Genomic DNA, 14,626 nt, shown 5'->3' with positions numbered 1-14,626 from the left:
CAGTTTAGCATGTTTATTCCCTTTTTCATGAAAAATGAAGAATCTGATAATTCATTTACAGTGATTTTATCACCACTTTCGTCTATGTCAAAAGATTTGTGACAAGTTCTTGTTTAACTGATTGAAAATATATCTATGTAGAATAATATCGACCAATATATAGGAGTGCTGACAATAAGGCAAAAGTTATATAGTTATATAAAATCATCTTAGCTATATATTTTTTGTAAGTGGTAGTCTAATTTCTGCATTTGCTTACAATTAAGAATAAAAAATTTTGCAAAGAGAGATTTGGCGTCAACTTTAAAAGCGCAAAAATACTTTTCTCAACCGTTTGGAAGAAAATCAGGTATGAAGAACAATATTTAAAATATATATATAGAATTAAATGTTTTCAATAAGAAGTCATTTCGATTAATTCGGCTATAATTACCCAAAAAACCTGGGTTACAATCTCATATGAAACACTGTGTTTTCTAGATCTTTTTCTCTTTGAGAAATAAGTATTAGTGATTATAATAAAATTGTAATTTCGATCGATAATCACAAATTAGGTGTTCTTAGATTTTCCTAATCTTGTGGATTAATATCATGTTGCTTAAAAATGAGTTACTTCAACGCATAAAGAATATAATATATACATAAAAAATAAATAAAAATATTTTTTTTTACGCATAAAGAATATAATATATACATAAAAAAATAATAAAAAAAATATTTTTTATTTATTTTTTATGTATATATTATATTCTTTATGCGTAAAAAAAATATTTTTTATTTATTTTTTATGTATATATTATATTATTTATGCGTTGAAGTAACTCATTTTTAATCAACATGATATTAATCCACAAGATTAGGAAAATCTAAGAACACCTAATTTGTGATTATCGATTTCCCCCGAAAAACGAGAACTATTTATAGTTCTCATTTTTCGTGACGTTAATTATTAATACGCGTGACGTTAATTATTAATACGCTTACTCAGGGCCGGCCCTAGGTTATTTGGTGCCCCAGGCAAAAACTAAATTTACGCCCCCCCCCCCTATTAACACTTGATGAGCGCAAAAATATAATTAAAATTAAAGAAATAATATATTATATTTTACGATTGTGGGTATTTAAGAATTTATAATTTATTTTTTGTTGTGATTTTTTACGTGTGAAATAATTTAAAGAGTACACATTAGTGTATAAAAAATTAATATCAGATTATATTCTTTAACAATATTGTTTGATAATTTTAAGTGAATATTACGCCTTTATTTGGTATCACGGCGCCCCACAAGATCTAGCGCCCCAGGCGATCGCCTGTACTGCCTGCCCCTCGGGCCGGCCCTGCGCTTACTGACGTTAATCTGATTTAGTTCTAATGATTTTAATATAACTATGTGAATTTTGATTTTATTTATTATGAGAAACAATAAGATAAATACAATACGCAACGGTTTTTTACTTAAAACGAACGGAAAAAACAGTATCTATATTCGTTTGTATTGTATCTAAATACACATGTGCAGATTATAAGGAATTTCTATACACATTTATGTATAAAAGTTTGAGAAGCATAAGTGTTACTTTGTGTTTATAATCTTTCAAAATCGAATCGCGATGACGTCAATCAAGCATGTACGATTATTATATAAAAATATACATATATAACTGCTTAGACTTTTATATGTGTGTATTTTATTTAAGAAAATGCCTTTTTCTTCGAAATGCCGCAGACCGCGCGTCGGCTTCTTATGATACGGTTAATTTATTAAAGAAGTGCTCTCGATCCATTGTGAGTGTTTGCCTTTTGCGGCACTCGAAAAGGACAGCGGCCGCTTTTTGGATGTCCTTTGAGGTCCTTTGAGGGCCCCGGGGCCGCCGAGGGGGCGGGCACCTAGACAATGCGGTGACAAGGCACGCCGAAAGACCGAAATTGTCATCGGCAATTGTGTCTCAATCGGATTTGTGATGTCAATCTCGACTTTTCAACAACGAAACTGCAACAAAGCACCAGACGTGTGAAATATGATGGCATTGATGGCCAACTACATTATAGTGAACAGCAGTGATGATAATCGAAAAAGGTAAATACGTATGTACATAAATACACAGTATTTGCTCAGTGAGGAACGATATGTAAGAATTTTCTCTAATTTTGGAAAAAAATAAGACGTTGATAATATTTTTTTACTCTTTAATTCCATGTAATGGAGACTACGATAAAAACAACCTTAAATTTAGATATAAGCAAAAAATGTCAAAGCACATATTGCTTTATATGTTAAGGAACACATTTTAATGGTAAATATACTTTAATTAGCTCTGAATCCATCGTTTATTTTTATTAATTTTTGCACTTTAATTTAAAAAAAAAAAAATTATTTCCGCCCCTTAAACTGTAACTAGCAATGTTTTATTTGATATTCATATTTTTATTATATTGTAGTTAATAGCAAAAATGTAAATATAAAAAGGTTAATACCCAGTAGCATTTATTATAAATAGTTTTAACAAATAAAGCAAATACAACTAGAATACTAAAGCATAAAATGTATTTAACGTAAAGAAAATCTCATTCCACTAATTCGACGAATTTATATTTAGTATATTGAAATAAATGCGAAACGTTTACGAAAGCGTTTGTAAACCATTCATTTAAATTCAATACAATACTACTAATATTGAATCAAAATTGTACGAATATAAAATTCTACAGAAAACATATAAATAGGAATATTAAAAACGTGAGCTTTAACAAACATCATTAAGGTTTGTTTACGTGACGAGTTTCATATATAACTTTTTGGTGTGAAAATATATATTATACACAAATATCCGAATACAGAAATAGATTTCTTGAAGTTATATTAGAATATTATTTATATTACGAGCGGAACCTATTATTGTTTCAGTGTTTTTATTTTTGATAATATGGGAGCTTTACGTTACATGCTTTCTCAGAAATTTTGCCGATCACTGTATACCGAAAATTTAATCTTATTTAAGTATATAAATGGAGAAAATATTCATGCGTGTGGTATCATGGGGTCAATCTAGGCAATGGCAAATTTCGAGGGGACTTCCTAACCACACCCCTTCAGCTGCTCGCCTTTGCACGATTGGATTTACCGAAAATAAAACTAGGGGGACAAATATAAACAATAAAAACCAACACTCACGCGCCTCCGCCATTTTGGGCTTTCGCTAACGATCGAAACACTTGAGTGGAAGAGGAGTCCTTTTCATAAAGAAATTTTCATTTATTCGTTTATTTTCGTGATCTTGAAGGAGACGAGTATAACGAACTGAAATTTGAGAAAAAAATATAAATATGTTCAAGGACTTTCTCGTATTTTTAAGACGTATTCAAGTAATATACAATTTTAATTGATATATCTATTATTAAATGCTAAGAATATTTGTACCTTATAATAATAGTAGATATGTGTAACGATGGTTTTATATTTGTTTTAAAATAAAGGGTGAAATGTGTAAGACAAATTTTGATCGATAGATCAATCAGTTTTTTAAAGGTCTTTATAAAATATTTTTATTATATAATAGAACTATATATAATATAAAATAATACTGCATAATACATTTTGCCTAAATGATCAGATGTAAGTAAATAATATTCTCTAAAGTAAAAGAATACATATAATCAATTTTGATAGAAAAAAATAAAATTTTGGATATTGTATTTAAAATTGATGACTTAAACATCCTTATAGTACGTTTGATGATGTATAACTTAAAAAAAGTAACTATTGATTCCTTATTACAATGTCTTCACTCTTAAAGAATGATAGAAAATTATATAAAATAAATATTTCTTTATCTGATGTGCGACGGCGCTGCTGTAATGTTGGGGTGTAAAAGTGAATTGAAAAAATTGTTGTCAGAGAATTTTTTTTTATTATAGTTTGGCGTTATAATTATTAGTAGGTGATGCTGACAAAGAAACTTTAAGAGAAAATCCAATCAAATAATTTATTGGCAAACTTTAGGTCATATACCATGCTTTGGCAAAGAATAGTGGAGAGTTGCATTAATATGCAGAATCACTTGAGTTCTTAAAAATCAGAAGAATTTTTAGTACTCGATGAGTATCATCTAGTTTGCATACAGTTTAGGGTATGTGTAATAATTTTAATCCCTTGTGTATTATTTTAAATACAAGAGAAAAATTATAAATACACCAATAATGACTTGAAAAGAAAAATCAAATATAAAGATTTTTTTATTTAACCTGAGATATTTGTACGACGATCTTTAAAAATTATTAGAATAAAATTTGGATATATAGCACCACAATATGGAACTGTACAAGACAAAATAAAAATACTGGTAAGTTTTTAAAGAATGAGAATATATATTTGAGCTATATTGTAAATGGGTTGTTACTGCTGTAACTGATCTTCACTTTAGTGTAGTTTTTATTAAAAAAATATTCAAGAAAGGAGCCTTTCATTAAGACAAAATAAAAAGAGTCAATCGAAAACAGATTGTTTGATAGAAAAATGCGAGTTTGTGTATTGGTCTCGCGTAATTGATAAATAACATTGACTTTAAGATGTTTCAACTAGGGCATTCGAACCGGGTAGATCAGGAACCGGGTACCCGGTCACCAGCCATGTTTTTCATGGAGCCGAAAACCGGGTAATTTTTGACGGGTATCCGGTTAATTTCATTTAAATATTTTTTTCCATTACTTCAAATTAAATGGAAGAGCCGAATCGGCGTTCTTAAACGACTATCGACTTTGAACGACAAAAAAAGGGACAGCACTTAGCGGCCTATAGATTTGGAGATAAGCGAATACATAGATAAGGATTATTTTGAAAGGATGCAGTTGTAAATAAAAATAAATTTTAATGCGTTGTAGGGTGAAAATATAACACATTAGATTCGTTAGTGTTTTTAACTTTTTACAAAAAGAACATCACTAAAATAAGCTTTGTTTCTCTACCTACATATAATACATATAATAAATATAATCATCTAATTTCTTTTATAATTTTAATAAAATTTATTTCCTCGGTATTTTTCATGTGCAATTTGTATTATTATTGCCAAATATGTGTTAAAATAAATATTTCGGTTTTGTACTGTTACACATGTATGTAGTATGTAAGTATATGTATATATGTACCTAACGATGGAATGTAAAAATATTTCAATTGAGTAAAGTATTAATAATTACATAATATATTGATTTTATTTCAATACCTTATTTTAAAAAAAAATGATATTAGTTATTAAAGTAAAATTAAATATATCACGTCATATTTAATCAAAGATTCAAATATAATAAAAATTAGACTCTTAACGGCCTACAAAAACTACCCGGAACCGGACCGGGTACCCGGTGCTTTTCCTAAAATACCCGTAGAACCGGGTAATGAATTTGGCCGGGTATTTGTATGCCCTAGTTTCAACTGACACAACTGACATTTTTAGATGTAGAAATTATTTAGATGTAGAAACTTGTCAGTAAGAGTGTACCAAAATGAAAGATAAATTATTCGTGGATTTTGTAAATATATTCTCGAAAAGATATATCCAGAAAAGCTTTTGTATTTCATACTCTAAATACCATTACAATTTTTTCGAGTGAATATGAACGCGGGTTTTTGCTAATGAATCTCATTGCAACCACAATAAGAGTTATATTGAATACTGAGACAATTTTAGCACCTTTGTTCATCAAAATTGTCAAAACGCCTCTTAAATTTTTCGATCATTCAAAGTACGTTAATCTGTGGTTACTCAAACGACATTGGGTCATATATACTAACAGCAAAAAAAGAAGCCTAGAATGTTTGTCGAACAAAATTTGCATAAAACTTTGGAATTTACAATACAAATTTGCTTTAAATACAATAATTAAAATTTATAATAAGAACTGAATATATAATTTTTTAATAAAAAAATACCAAAATGTGAGTTACTGCACTTTTTTTACAGAAAAAAACTGTCTATTATATTACAACAAATATTTTTTAATATTTTGTTGAAACAACAAATTGTTTAAAAATTCAGTGTATTCCTATAAAAATTTTTTTTTTTAGTATGTATTTTTTATTGTTTATTTTATTTATTACAAAGGTATAAATTAATTGGAAAATAAAATCTATCCATTATACGCAATTCATTAAAAAAATATTAATAAACTGCTCGAAAATATTTGTAATTTATTAAAATTTTTAACTCAATCAAATCAAAAGGAGTTTTATAGATTTATAAATAAATAATCAATATAATTTGTGTACATAATTAGGGCTTTTATGTGAATACTAATAAAAGTTTAATTAAAAATGAATTAAAAAAAACTGCGTTCTTAAAGAGCATTGATTGGGATCATTAAATACATTTTATTATTTTTTTAATAGCATTTAACATTTTATTTTTTTTATTCATAGATAACATAGCATTCATCTTCAGAAAATTTTGTGGCGTATGAAATTTTTACACACTTTTTACTATAGCTATTGGTTACGGACCGTATACTATTATTATCAAATAAAATAATAAGACCTTTGCCAGATTCGGGTAGGCACAAAAAGGACACCGTGCCCAATAAGTGTTGGATGTGAATGAATATATTGTGCTCCGAAGAATATTATTGAATGATCTTCACGCTTTGATGCATTGATTTATACGCGACATCTTAGTTTATAAACCATTATGCACACTAAATATTTTAATAATTCGCCAAGATTCGCCATTGTCGGCCAACAATGATGACTTCTTATTAAGATGGACTCGCGTTTCGTGTGTGGCCTTTATATTATATATTATATAATACAAACCACGGTCAGCGATTCAATGAACGAAATGTCGTAAATATTATTTCAATTGTATCATGCATCGGTGAGATTTTTTGCATTCGTTCGAAATTCCAATCCTGTTGTATTTTAGTTATTATTTGTCGATTCTATGTTGGTTCGGATGGATTATCTTAACGAGGATTTTCCTCTTATCAAATGATCATCCTTTCTCAATAAGTTGTCATGCTACAACATTTTTCGTATCAAACGCATCTATGTCATCATAGAGAATCAAATATCGACCTACACGAACCTTTGTTTATGGGACGATACTCACTTTATATATTTGTTTTTTTATTTTTTATTTTCGGATCACATCCACCATAATTGGACGGAGTTAAACCAAGATAGATGACCTAGTTGATAATATATAGACGTGGAAAACAATTTGTCTTTTTAAGAAGTTTTGTCAAAGGCAAAACCCATAGTAGCGAAGGAATTAATATTAATCTAAACTGTCTTTTAAGCATCTAAGAAAAAGTTAATGTCACTATTTATTATAAAAGTTATAAAAAAATTAATTAAATATCCTATAATTTATATCTTTACCTTTTCAAAAAAATACCATATTTTTAATCTCTGCTTAAATATAAATTTTAGCAAAATTAAAACATTCAAAACCGACAAAAAGTTAAATTTCATATGAAATCTAAAGTAATTGAATTGCAATATTGACAAGATTAGTTTTATGAGACTATCGAGATTTGATTTAAAAACAAGAAATTATACGCGGCCGGTGAGATACTTTTCCTCTCGATCGCTCGCGTGTTATGTGACGAGAGTGAGTGAGAGATAAGAGCCTGCGGTCAGCATGTCCATATCTCTCATTCACTTTCGTCACTTAACAAGCAAGCGAACGAGAAGAAAAATATCGCAATTCACGTATTTTTTCTCCAAGAACCGTATACTCCAATTTATGTTTTTATACATCTTTGTATACACGTGAGCTTGTATTGTATTGATACAGAAACATCTTTGATGGATCAACCACAGGATAACGTATAATCTAATGAAAAAAATCCGATCGATCTCTCAGGAGACAGACGTCGTTTCAGTCCGTGCCACAATTGTGCAATCAAAGAAGACCCAAGGGCCTGCGAGGGTTTTCTATAGCATCATTTTATTAATTTTGACCCACGCCGAGAGCCCACTTTTTGATCTCTCATAAAGCACCTGTTGCATCAATAGACTGACCCTAAATGCGAATACATCTTTTTTGACATGTGAGCATTGTCAAATAAAGCGCTACCGTGAAATCTTTGCTTCTTCCCGTATCATCATCCTTTTTTTTTAAATTTATCTATCTATATATAATAAAAATACATGATCTCTACAGATCATGTATTTTTTAATATATATAGCTTAAGGACAAACAATTTTATAAAATTAATGCGAAAACGATGCTCGGAAAGTTGAAGAATATTTAAAGAAGTAAGTTAGTAATAATAATTCAAGTTTCTAGCAATAGTTTTATATTTTTTAGTGATAAGTAAATATGAATAATAAAGTTAAATTTATTATTAAAATGTTATAGTACAACTTAATTTTATAAATAATTGTTTTCTTACTCTAAAGAAGCATTTAATTTGACATTCAGCACCAAATTAAAAAAAGAGTTTTTATGGAAAACATAAAATTTCATTAAACAGCGAAAATTAATAATTAATTAATATTTTTTATCAACAGCGAAAATAAGAAAATGGTAATATGAAGGCATATGAGAATTAATTAAGTTAAAAAATAAAGCATCAGTTTTATTAAGAATTTTTAAATAGCTTTATGAAATTAAGGAAAAATGATGCTTAGAAAGATGAAAAATCTTTAAAGAAGAATAAATATTAATATAGCGATAGCTTTATACTTTGTTAGTGATCAAGTTAATATGAATGTTAAAGTATAACTAAGAAAACACATTCACGCATGTGTACAAAAAATATTATTTTACGACACATCCTACAAACTTATATAAAAGGGAGCTAAAATGCACTAAACCTAATTAATTTACCAAGAGAAGCATTTGAGTCACCACCCTCAGTACACGATGAAAAGAATAAAAAAAATGTAATCAGTTGGAAATTGCTCCCCTCTCTGGATCCTCTATCTAGTTTGTTCTACACTAGATGCACAAAAAGCAAACGATCGCATTATTATTATTACATTTTATGATAAATCTGACGCTTTTGGCTATTCAATCGCATTGTCGCGTTGTTATCCACAATTGTGGGAACGTTTTGATGTCGATGATGATTTTTTTCGGCCGAATACCACAAATTTTATATGGGTCACGGCTGGCCCCCGAACTTTTGGGGTCTTTTCTGGCCGAGGTCGATCGATCAAGTCGTGCGACATTTTCTCGGTCGTTTTTTCCTTCTTTTACCAAAAGCATAATTTGTGTGTTTGTACGTGTGTCGGTGCTAAAGCGCGGGTGAGTTAGGGCGAAACCTTAACTAAATAATGATTAGTTTCTAATATATTTCTTTATATATGTTGTTAATCTATCAAGCGTATTTTTAATGTCTTATCTAAGAACACGTAAACATAAACAGTTATAGGACCGCAATTTTGTACTCAATTATTAAGTTTTGTCGATTTATAAAAACTAGTTAAAAATCAGTGGACTTGAAAAATACATGATATATAGAGAAAGAAACGACAATTCAATTTTGTATTACAAAAAAACGTTTTTGTATCGATTTATCTAATTTGTTTTCCGATTTTTTTTACTAATAATGTACCTAAGCAATACGATTTTGGCTTAAAATTACTTCGTATTAATTGCACTAAAACTTAACTATGTACAGATTATTTATAAATGTTGGGTTAAAAGAGGTACATCAATTATTTTTTTTGTATTATCAGAATCCATAACAAAATGTCCATAAATCTAATAAATAAATTCTTGAATGAGAACATCTTTTAATGATGAATATATGGAATAAATTTATAATGTAGGCAATGCATTAAAAAAAGCCTTACATTAAAATGTTTCTTGAGAAACCAAAATGCTTAATATCAAACAACAAGAGACTGAAGACTGTGCCAATATTATGAAACACTTTTAGGTCATCAGCTTATAATTAATAAATTAAAGCTTTTAATAATATTTTTATATATATAATGTCAGTATATTCTGCATTTTAATGATTAATAAATATTTAAAATAATAATCCAAACTTAGTTTCCCACACTCGTAAACTTTGGAATACAAGCGCGTTAGCATTACTTTATGCTTATAATTTAATTTTCATAACGTGTTATATGGTAAAGTTTGAAGCTCTCCGAACTTTCAAGAGTGGCGGCGTTGAAATTTTCATATGTGCCATATATAAATCACGCACAAAAGGGTGGAAAGTCAGAAAAAGGGGGCGTCTTATCCCTACCCGTGGGCCATTGTAATTGTTGTGGAAGCCAGCCCCTCGAATGTCAACCGGGTGCCGGGGGCTGGACAGACCCCAACTCGAAAAAAGCCCCGACACCCTAAATGCAATGTCACTATAACCGATACCTCACACACCAAAGCATACCAAGTGCCTTTATAAGCACGAAAGCATCAGCAACTTTATTGTGAGTGGAATAAGGGTCGATTTTGTGCGATTCCCAAAGCCGACCCTGACCCTGGTGCATTTGTGCTTTTAGGGCTGAATGCACATCGGTTTGCCTGCCTCCTTTTTCGGCTTGTAACCCCCCGTTGATTGTGAAGATTCACGCTATATACACATATAAAGTATAGGGGGATCGATTTAGGAGTCAGTGCAGAATTTTCCGTTGAGGGCTCAAGTCTCTAGGGTCCGCTCGCGCCAACTGAACCATGTACTTGGCACCATCACAAACCTATTCGAGGCTCTTCAGACCGTGGGATTGTAGTGACGTGAAAGTGGAAAGTGACTTAGACAAAAACAAATTGAGAAAGGTTAGGAATCATCTGAAAGCACCGAAAGTTTTACAGCAAGACTCGACCGTTACAACTACCACGAATGAAGAGAAACTAGATCAACGACTTGGGCACGACATTATCTTCAAAGAAACACAAAACCAGCCAACTTATCCGGATATGACACAACAATATCCATTAGATTACCAAACATATCAACAAGAATTATTAGCGCAATCTTTGGGCCTACAACCAACGGATCCCTTACTAATGGAATCGTTCGCTCAAGGATACGCAATGGAGTTGGAATACGCGAGGATTATGCATCAAGAAAATCAGAATAAATTACTCAACGCTAGGAAGCAAAGGCCTAAGAAATACAGGTGTCCTCATTGTGATGTTGGATTTTCAAATAACGGACAGCTAAAAGGACATATTAGGATACACACCGGAGAGAGACCTTACAAGTGCGATGATAAAACTTGCGGGAAGACTTTCACGAGAAACGAAGAGTTGACGAGGCATAGGAGGATACACTCTGGACTGAGGCCTTATCCTTGTCCGACGTGCGGTAAGAAGTTTGGAAGGAGAGATCATCTGAAAAAACATACCAGAACTCATATGGTTCAAGCTGAAAGGATGATGCCTATGTTTGTGCCAATTTCTGCTATGAATGCTATCAACGGATATCCTTATTTGTATGGATATTAATGATTACTATCGTGGTTCTAATATTCAGATCAAATATACATATATTTTATAGTAATTTTTGAGTGTACGTTTGAAAATCAAGTTGTTAAAATGTCGTAAAATAATAAATATATTTTCTAAATTTTTAAAACTCGAAATGTATATAGTATTTTAAAATATTTTTGTATGTGGTTTACCAAAAATATGTAGATATTGTAATTTTTAAATTTTATAAAATTTTATTCAGAAAAAAACTACTTTTATAATAAAATTAATAATGCAATTAACACATATATTTTATTTCAAGTTACTCCCTAACATATTTTAATAATAAATATGTATTTTCTATATTGTTTAATAGTAACACAGTTAAATGTAAAATTACACATTAATATCAGATATATTCATACAATAATAAGATTTTGTACATAAGATAGCATTTTTAACTTTCGCTTAAAGTATAAAAAAATGTTTATAATCGATTTATTATGACTGATTATGTCAAATAGTGGAAAGTAAATTCATTTAACGCTTAATTTTGGGTTCTATATAGGATTTTTTATATATAAAAATTGCTAAAAAATCTTAACTTTTTTAGTTAAAAATACAACCGTTTTTAAAATGGTTCATAAATATTTTTATATTATTTAAAATGTCTATACCAATAAAAATAATAGACGCAATCAGAATCTAGTAAGTATTTATTAAGAGAATGGCGAAGATATCTGGTAAGTAATACCAATGTGATAAATAAATATAATATTTAATACTTGATTTATACGATCTGTTCCAGGTAATTGCTTTAAATATAATCTTTACAGTCACGTGATTGCTTATTAAAAATCTTTTATCTAAGAATTGTGCTGAAGGATGTTGTTTTCGAATTTATTTGAAATATAACACGCTTTTGAGGTAAAACAAAAATTATTTACGTGCACTTGTATCGAATTTCTCTATGCTAATATAAAAGCGTGACGCAATAGTTCCGACCCTGAATACATAAACTCACAATGTACGCATAAAATGGCGGATTCGCCATGTTTTTTAAGGGGTGGTGAAATTCTGAGACAGATTTGTCACTAACTTGCTATTTATTACGTGCGCCATGTAATGCCGAGTTATGTGAACTTCTTACATGAATAATAATGAAATAATACACAAACACACGGTAAATAAACTTATATAATAAATAAAACAATGAATTGCGAGCTAATTCTTAAGATAAATATATCGAACTAACAATTATTGTTTCTTACTATCAAATTTGCATCACAAGATTCCACATTTCCAATGTCTTATTACTTTTTATAGAAATTATATTATTTTAGGAATTTTTTTTCAAACTTGATTGACTTATCGCCCACTTTTAAACGAAAATTTTTTTTATTGTCCGTCTTTGGAAAACTATATTTTTATCATATTTAATAATAAATTGTAGGAGTAGCAATGTTTATATATTTTTTTAATTCACCAAAATATTCTTGTAGCTTATGCAATTTTGGAATTTTAAATAGAAAATTTGAACATAAAGCAACTGAGAATGAAAATGTTTTAAAAAAATAAATAAAAAAATAAACACTTTTACACAAGATTTTCATCAATATTATTGACTATGATCAAAGAAAGAAAATATTTTCGTTGCTATTTAAATAATTATTATTTGATATTTATACAATGCTACTGAGAAAATTAAAAATGCTATTTATATTTAAAATATGCTATTTATATTGTCAGTTGAGGAGCGTACTTCAAGAACCTATGCTTTAAATCAATCTATAACTGTATTTCATTATATCTGCAATTTCATTATATTTAATCAAAACTGATATTTGTCTTCAAATTAAAAAATCAAAAATCGTACAAAGCAGATAATAATTAATTAATTTACAATGTATGTTTATTAATTTCTAGCAATATGTAATGTATACATATTTTTTAAATTTATGTAATACAATGTAATCTTTATGAACTAAGTGTTTTTTACAGCGATAAAAAAACTTTTGCTTACCTTCTTTTATACGTTTTTGTAGACTGATGTTTATATTTCCATTTCTTGAACGTTTCACTACCTGTAAAAATTAAGAGTTTTTGAGAATTTTAATTGAAAGCCTTTATTAAAGCTACATTAAAAAATTAAAAAATAACAATAAAGAATTTTTCTATCGAATCAAATTATATTCTGAATAGGTAGTAAATAAAATATGTTTTTGTGAAATTGTCGTGTGTTATTAAAAATATATAGTACTATTCATATATAGAAAAGTCTTTCGTGGATTCAAAATTATCACTACTTTGCAGAAATACATAAGTTAATAATTATTTGTAAAATTATATAACAGTAAAAAAATTATAGAACTTACTGTTGTTTATTTGTGTATAAAAGTTATATATAATATATTTGAAATACTCTTTTAGTTATTCTATGAAGGATAATAATATTTTTTAATAACACTAAATAATAATTTTGCACATTATTAAATATTATGGACTTATTTATGAATTTAAAAAAATATAAACTTATATAGCAACACATAATAATGTAAAGCACATGAAAATAAAAAGCAACAGGAAATACATAAAAGTAGTAAATTATTAAAAACATAAATTCAACTATCCATATAATTAAATCTGGATTAAAAAAAAATAGTTTCTGGGTAAAGGTTTTTCAAAATCGCATTATTTACTTTTACGGTCTTGTATAGTGTTTCGATTTTAATAGAGATTTAAATTAAAAAAAAAAAAAAAAAATTTAAATAAAAAAATAAAAAATCAAAACTACAATTTTTTTTAGCAATAAAAGTTTTATGACCGACTCTAGGAATTATGATTAGCAAACATTGCAAACGTTCACAGAAAGTCTTAAGAAATTATAATTAATTTAATATTTTTTAAATTAATAAATTATAATTAATTTAATTAATTTAATATTTTTTGAGAAATGGAAAAAACACAGAGAAATACTAAATACTAGACTTAATAAATTGCACATTAAAAAAAATGTAATTGAAATTAAATAAGCTTAAAGTATAAAAAAATGTTTTGTCAAAGGAAAACTGTTAAAAGACGGATTTTAAATTTCAGATAATATTACATAATTGCCGCATATATTATTGTACTTTTTTCGACACTAAAAATTTTTAAGAATTATTATAAATACTATGACGAAGCAGTATATAGTTTCAACGCAATAAATCAATTGTCGTTCAAAAAATGAGCTTTGAAAGTATATTGTGAATATTAT

The 14,626-nt window shown here is 28.4% G+C and overlaps 2 protein-coding genes across 2 annotated transcripts in view; one reads left to right on the top strand and one right to left on the bottom strand.

Annotated features, from left to right (window-relative positions):
- Positions 1-14,626, bottom strand: part of LOC148228199 (putative sodium/potassium/calcium exchanger CG1090) — a 252,929-nt gene that overhangs the window by 35,000 nt on the left and 203,303 nt on the right. The window contains exon 2 of the mRNA XM_088200353.1: positions 13,394-13,454. The gene's annotated coding sequence lies outside the window, so the exon portion shown is untranslated. The remainder of the gene's footprint in view (positions 1-13,393; positions 13,455-14,626) is intronic.
- On the top strand, positions 10,603-11,406 carry LOC148228205 (uncharacterized). The gene has a single exon (XM_088200014.1). It carries the CDS (start codon positions 10,633-10,635, stop codon positions 11,404-11,406), a length of 774 nt encoding a protein of 257 aa, XP_088056140.1. The 5' UTR covers positions 10,603-10,632.

This window comes from Plectrocnemia conspersa, unplaced genomic scaffold, assembly GCF_051122295.1.
Source record: "Plectrocnemia conspersa isolate PC_06_02 unplaced genomic scaffold, ASM5112229v1 ptg000012l, whole genome shotgun sequence".
NCBI lineage: Eukaryota > Metazoa > Arthropoda > Insecta > Trichoptera > Polycentropodidae > Plectrocnemia > Plectrocnemia conspersa.
The sequence above is the reverse complement of the archived record's forward strand: the minus strand, read 5'-3'. Positions and strand labels throughout refer to the sequence as shown.

Excerpts from the sequence above, each read along its gene's own strand:
- LOC148228205 (XM_088200014.1), top strand. The coding sequence starts at position 10,633 with ATGTACTTGGCACCATCACAAACCTATTCGAGGCTCTTCAGACCGTGG.